The 6,504-nt window shown below is 45.6% G+C and overlaps 1 protein-coding gene across 1 annotated transcript in view; it reads right to left on the bottom strand.

The window, feature by feature from the left end:
- PEX5 (peroxisomal biogenesis factor 5) overlaps window positions 1–6,504 on the bottom strand; it is an 11,514-nt gene that overhangs the window by 4,533 nt on the left and 477 nt on the right. Inside the window, exons 2-10 of the mRNA XM_031056720.1 lie at window positions 6,075–6,159; window positions 5,751–5,883; window positions 4,921–5,055; window positions 3,797–3,902; window positions 2,540–2,630; window positions 2,059–2,175; window positions 1,601–1,693; window positions 1,305–1,424; window positions 546–689 (exon numbers count right to left, since the gene is read on the bottom strand). Coding sequence (XP_030912580.1) covers window positions 546–689; window positions 1,305–1,424; window positions 1,601–1,693; window positions 2,059–2,175; window positions 2,540–2,630; window positions 3,797–3,902; window positions 4,921–5,055; window positions 5,751–5,883; window positions 6,075–6,159 — 1,024 coding nt within the window. The remainder of the gene's footprint in view (window positions 1–545; window positions 690–1,304; window positions 1,425–1,600; window positions 1,694–2,058; window positions 2,176–2,539; window positions 2,631–3,796; window positions 3,903–4,920; window positions 5,056–5,750; window positions 5,884–6,074; window positions 6,160–6,504) is intronic.

The following is a 6,504-nucleotide window of genomic DNA, read 5'->3' as shown; positions in this document are numbered from 1 at the left end:
GTGATTTATGGAAAAAAGTATTCACTTAACAAGGAGCTGGAACTCTGTTTTTAGAGTAAAAATCCTTCTTTGGCCCACAACTCCAATTAAGACCGTGAAAACACCCAACCCTTTTGGGTCACATCTTTTCCTAGCACCTAGATGAAAGACTTAGTCAAAGCCCTGGTCTAATGAGCTTCTCAGAATTAGATTTTAATACAGATACAGAAAGCACTGATCTGCTGTAAGCTCCTCCAAACTTACAATGCCAATAAAGACTTTCACAGAAGCAACTTGAGAGATGAGAACTCCTTGCCTTGGCTTCATGCACAGTCCCATGTGCTCCAAAGATTTTACACAGCTCTGGGCCAGACGACTTTGTGCTTCCTGTAACTGACCTTAAGCCAGAAACCTCCTCCCTCAGAGGCTCCCTGAGGATTCACACAGATCAGCTACAAAACCAGGGCCACAGAAAAATGAGGTGTTTTCATATACCCTGCACAGGTCCTAACACTGCAGGGACAGCTGTCCTGACAGCTCAGCCTGTTATCTCTGCTGCCACTCACCTCCATATGATCTGGCTTCTGTTGCACTGCAGCCTCAAAGAGCAGGACAGCATTGGGGAGGTCACCTTGCTCCAAGCGCTTCCGCCCCTCTTCAAATGCATCCGGGTGATCCTTCATGGGATTGTCTTCCTCAAACTGGTAACCCTAGCAGGACAGACAGACACACACACAGGGGCTAAAGCTAGGAGACAGGCTTAGGGAGAAGAGCAGTCTCTACACCACAGCACAGTCTAGTCTTGCTGCATCAGGAACACTCAAGATGCAGACCAGCCAGCACCTCATCCTCATTGCTAATTTGCAGCAGATCAGAGAACAAGGGTGGTTCTGCCTGCTCTGTGCTGGAAAAATCCCCCAAACCAAACTGGGAGTAAGTTGATAGAGAAACAAAAGTATTTAGTATGTATGTATAAGATACATACATTTAGTATGTATCTTATTAGCTTGGAGGGGAATGGGGCTGGATGAGGGGCAGGGATGGGGCCACGGGACACAACACTTGAACTCCTTGCAAAGAATCCCTGTATTCACTGCTATTTGGTGCTGGACAAGAACCAGACAGCATTTCCAGACAAGCCCAAGTAAAAACAGTATTTAACCCCTAGATGATCTGGGACAAGGGTGTGACAGCAAAGCATCAGAGTGAGAACGAATCCCAGCAGCATTTGGTGTCTGTGGAGCTCAGAGTGAGGCACATGCACTGTCAGTCTCCCAGGGCAGCCCACCACAGTGCTAGGGCTGAGAGATCCTGTTCTCTCCTACCTTGTCATATGATGAGGAGTTGAGGTCTTCATATTCAGAGAGCCAAGGGTGAGCCTCTGCATCTCTCTTGGCCATCTCCTCACATTCTGCCTGGAGTTTGTCCCAGAACTCCACATCTGACTGAAGTGAGAACAAAGTGTGAAGGGAGTACCTCAGCCATAAACTCACGTCTATAGACATGCCAGAGAACTCCCTCCTGGATGTTTCCAGCCCTCCACAGAGCATGCAAAGGAGAGAGGTAACCCTACCATGGGCTCTCAGTTGGCACCCCAGCCCTCCTTCTCAGCCAGCTTTACCTCCACAGCAGCCTTTGCCTGCTCAAATTCCGTATCAAGAGTTGACATGTTCCCAGATCGCGCAAATTGATCCACCCAGGCATCGGATGCCCCCTGGGAGTTTGGAAACAGAAACACACCTTTCTTTTTAGAATTTGGCAATCTCAGGGCACATCCCAAAACAGCAGGAGGGTCTGTAATGACCCTTCCTCCCCATCAGTAAGAACTGATGGCCTATGAAGTGGAAACGAATTCATCTGAATCTCCTCTTTCGCACAGATGCTGTGGGAGATGAGAAAACTCAAACTGTCCAGATACATTCCCATCTTCTGGCTAGACTCTGCTAAGAGCCCAACAGCCCCTCCCTTGTCTCCCTCAGCATTGCTGAGAGCTAGACTTGCCATTTTCCTTTGCTCCCAGACTGAGCACTGTGGCAAAATGCTTTCTTCCTTCAGAGCATACAGGCCTGGGGCTCCTACCTGCTGCTGTATAAACTCAGCTGCCCATTGCTCTGCCTGATCTTGGTCTCTGTGGGTCACCTGATTAGCTTCGATCGATACCCTCCCATCTCCGATCTGGCGGACAAACTTTAGGAACTGCGGCAGAGAAATGAAACAAGGGTGGAGCTGGGCAGATGCTGTGCCCACAAGCCCTCAGCCCATGCCCCCCTCCTTCACTAAGAGGGCTTCTCTCTGCAGAGCGAGCACAAAAGGTCCAGAAAGGTGAGAAGGACTAGACTTCACAAGAGTAGAGATGGATAACATCTAAAGTGGATTGTAGGGCTCAACTCCCAGGAATTAGGAAGAAATGGAAACATGGGACAACAGGAGGCTTTATTCCTTACTATCTTCAGCCATCTCAATTCCCCACACCCTTTATTCACAGTAACATAATTACTACTAATTATGTAATTACTAATTCACAGTAATAATTAATCTCAGCCCCAGTCAGATTTCTTACCTCAGTATTCTTGAGTTTCGGATCATCCACCTTGGAGAGGAAATCAGTAACAGTTTTCTTAAGATCATCCTCAGGTTGGTATTCCTCATACCTGTGTTCCAAGGCAGTAAAAGAGAAAGTCTGATACCCGGCAACACTGAACTCTTTCTCTAACAAGAGTCTACACAATGGGGCAGACAACAGTATTGAGGGATGCAACCCCTCCTCAAAGATTCTGGGCTTCTCCAAAGTGATTCACTACCATTATCCATCTGTAAAAGTTCAAAATTACTACTATGTTAGCTGTGAAGTGATTAACACAAACAGCAGCAGAATTAAACAATTACAGAGTCAGCACAGTTCTGCAGAGCAGTCTGGATTCCTTGCCAAGCTCACATGCCATCAGACATTGCAAGTTTTAGCACTACCAGAAACAAGGTCATATATCCAGGAACAAAGAAAGTAGGTCATGCCCACTGAAGAGGAAAACAGTGCCTTGGAAAAGCATCAGTTCTGCAGAGGATTGAGGGCTTACAGCAATGACACAACTCAATGTCTTGTCTGGCTTACAGCAGGATGGGACCACTTTGAAGTGGAATCACTACCTTCAGTCTTGGGGAAGTTTTGGAACTGGTGGCAATAACTCAGGAATGCACATTATTTGCAGAAAGTTATCAGAGAATCCAAGAACCAGGTGCAACAAGAGTCCAAATATAAAAAATTTTTGTAAGGAAAGATCTAGAAGCCCGAATTTCTTGTGTGCGTTTTGCTTCTTTAACTGAAAAACTTGATTGTACCCAACAGGTACCTACAGAGAGATGATCCATCTTTAACCTACCACAAAAAACCACATTAAAATAATATGCAGAAGGCTGAACCTAAAAATATGTCAAGGAAAGGCTGGAAGTGGTTTGTCAGATAGGAAGAATTACATTATGAAAGTTTACAACTAGTACAATCTAGTAAAAAGCATTTGTTGCAGAAAAAAAGTTCCTGAACTCACTCCTGAAGTTACTTTAAGGAGCTTTGCATCAGGCATGAGATTAAATTAGCCTACATGATCAATGTATCTTCCTGGAACTAGAGAACAGAAAAGCTACACTCGTAAAAACTTCAGTTTGCAAGCATTGTTTCTGCCTTTCCCTGACACCAAAGGCCTGAGAACACCAGTCTAAGTTAAATGATTCAAAAGCATTCAAGCAGCTATCTATCACCTTTCCAAACTTCACCCACCCAAGTGCCTAGCAGCAACAGCTCGCCTTGAGAAGTCAGACTCACCATTTATCTGCCAAAGACTGATCTTCCGATTCCCCAAGCCACAGTTTCTCCTCTGACTGCTCTAGGTATTCCTCTGCCCACTTGGCAGGAGACACAGACAGTGGATCTGCAAAGGAAGAACAGGGAGAAAAGTAAGACAGGCAGACCAGCACACCTTTATTTATGCTTGCTTCTTCCACCTTTGTTTATGCTGATATAAAAATCAAGCCCTTGGTTCAGACAGTGAATTAATACAGATGCCACTGTGGAGATGATAAATGTGCGATTTTCTACTTTAATATCACAACTTATTCCTCTGCTCCCTGTGGGATACTATGTAGGTCAAGAAAATTAGCAATGCATTACAAGTCTCTGTCAAAAGCACAGCCTACAAGCACTAGGTTTTCATCAGAACTTTCTCAAAGACCTTTGTAACTCTAATTTATATTTTCAGAAATGTAAAGAGTGAAGGTCAAAGACTGGAACTACCCAGCCTTCTACAGTGGCCACTCCTGGAGAATAGCACATACTTGTTTCTTTTCCATAATTTCCAGATTAGGGCACCTGTGGTAACAGGACACTATTCCAGAGCCAGTTCTATACACAACACAGGATGGCTTTTCAAATCAAGCTTAACCTTTGGGCCAGAAACACTCACTTTGCACATTTCCAGATTCTAACATCCCTCTACCTTCATACAACTGACACAAAATATTTGACCAAACACACTAAAGAGAATTTACCTTTCTACCAAAGGCAAATTCAGCCTTACAAGAGGGAATTAGAAAACACATAAGCAAGAAGCAGTACAAGGGCATCTCCAACGTACATCAGTTGAATCGTAACTTTTAAAAAAGCAATTTAAACAGCATGCTTCTCCAAAATTCCCTAAGTAACATAAGTTAACAGCAAAAGACCCTTGCACCTAAATAAAAGCTTCCACACCACATTGTTCATAATTTGACTTAACCATAACACCATCACAAAGCAGCTTTCCTACCCTCCACCCCATTAAGGCTGCTACAGGAAACACTGACTGCTGGGCCCTAAGCAACATTCCAATTTCACATTCAGGAGCTCTTCACTACACACAGGCATGTGACTGGACATCATCTTGACATTAACTCCAAAAAAGGACACTTCACCTGTCACTTCAGCAATGAACTCCTGTGACCAGTCAGCCTCATTGTAATCTGAAGAGACATCACCAACATTATCTGCTGCAGCCAAGAATTCCTGGGTCCAGTTTTCAGACAGTGCCAAGGCCGCCACACCTGGAGCTACATGAGGGAAAAAAACCAGAAGTGAGGACTGGAGTACTCAAAGGAATCATTTATGTGTCCTAGGCTAGCCCTAATTGCCTCTGATCTTTCTCTTTGTTAGAATAAAATCACAGAAATATTTCACTTGGAAGGAGTCTCTGGAGGTTGTTAGAGCTCTCACAGCAGATTAACATGAAAGTTAGAGATGAGGTTGTTCAGGGCATTTATGAGGTAGCTTCTGAATTTGTCCATGGCTGCCAATTCCCCAGCCTCCCTAGATACCTGTTCCAGTACTGAACTGCCTCTTCCAATGGAAGAAATGTTTCCACATACCTAGTCAATTCCCCTTTCCACAAATTGTGTCCATTACCCCTTGTCCTTCTACTGACTATTGCTGTGAAGATCCTGACCATGGCTGCTGAAGATAGCAACAAAACACTTCACCCCATGTCCCTCAGACTCCTCTTCCCCAGATTAAAATGTCCAGGCCCCTCAGCCTTTCCTCTTACAACATGGATTCCCATCCCTTGAGTATTTTATCAATCCCCGATGAACTTGTTCCAGTAGATCACTGTACTGGGAAGCCCAAATCCAGAAACAATACTCCAGATACAACCTCAGAAGAGCTCAATAGATAGGAACCACCCTGCTAGGAGCCTAACCATACACATCAAGATCTTTTCCAGCTCTCCACCTACTTCAGCTCCCCTCACCTCGCTGAGGGGCCTGTCTGAAGCTTGACTGTTCAATCTCTTGCATCTCAGCCAACAGGTCATCCATCTTAAAGGTCTGGGGTGCACGGGACAGCAAAGGGGCATTCTGAGCTTGCAGAAACTCTCCAACCAGCTGCCAAAGACAGAGATGGATTGCAAACATTGCACATAAGGTGAACAGGCAGAGCCATGGAGTGTGAGAGAAGGGCTTGTCAGAAAAAAATACTAGCATCAGGTAAGGGTAAAATAACAAATAGTGTGGATGAGAAAAGCTTTAAGAAGATTAATCAAAAGGTACAAGGAGACCAATGAATCTGTTCCTACCTCATCTTCAGTGGCCACTCCCAGTGGTTTGGATACCTGCAGGGAATAGTGGGCAATTGTGTCAACATTGATCCCATGCCCCTCTCTACACGCAGACACTGTGACCCAATTAGATTGTATCTTCCTCTTCCTTGAGCTTAGCCTGTCAACATTTTTCTTGCACTAGCTGCCAGCTAAGGGAGCAGGAACACTTTGAGGGATCCTGTCCAATCCCCTCCCACTACTGTCTGGCTTAGGGCCTGTGACAGCAAGGCACACAGCTCACCGCAGCCACCAACATCCCTGGAGTGCCCACAAACGTGCCCTCACCCCACAACCCTGCTTCGGGCGACCCCTGGGCCTTTTCCCGCAAGAAAACACGACACGACACCGGCTGCACCGAGACCCCCCGCCCTGCTCCCCGGCAGGACCCAGAGCCAGCCCAGCGAGC

This window comes from Geospiza fortis, unplaced genomic scaffold (genome assembly GCF_000277835.1).
Source record: "Geospiza fortis unplaced genomic scaffold, GeoFor_1.0 scaffold1, whole genome shotgun sequence".
NCBI lineage: Eukaryota > Metazoa > Chordata > Aves > Passeriformes > Thraupidae > Geospiza > Geospiza fortis.
The sequence above is the reverse complement of the archived record's forward strand: the minus strand, read 5'-3'. Positions and strand labels throughout refer to the sequence as shown.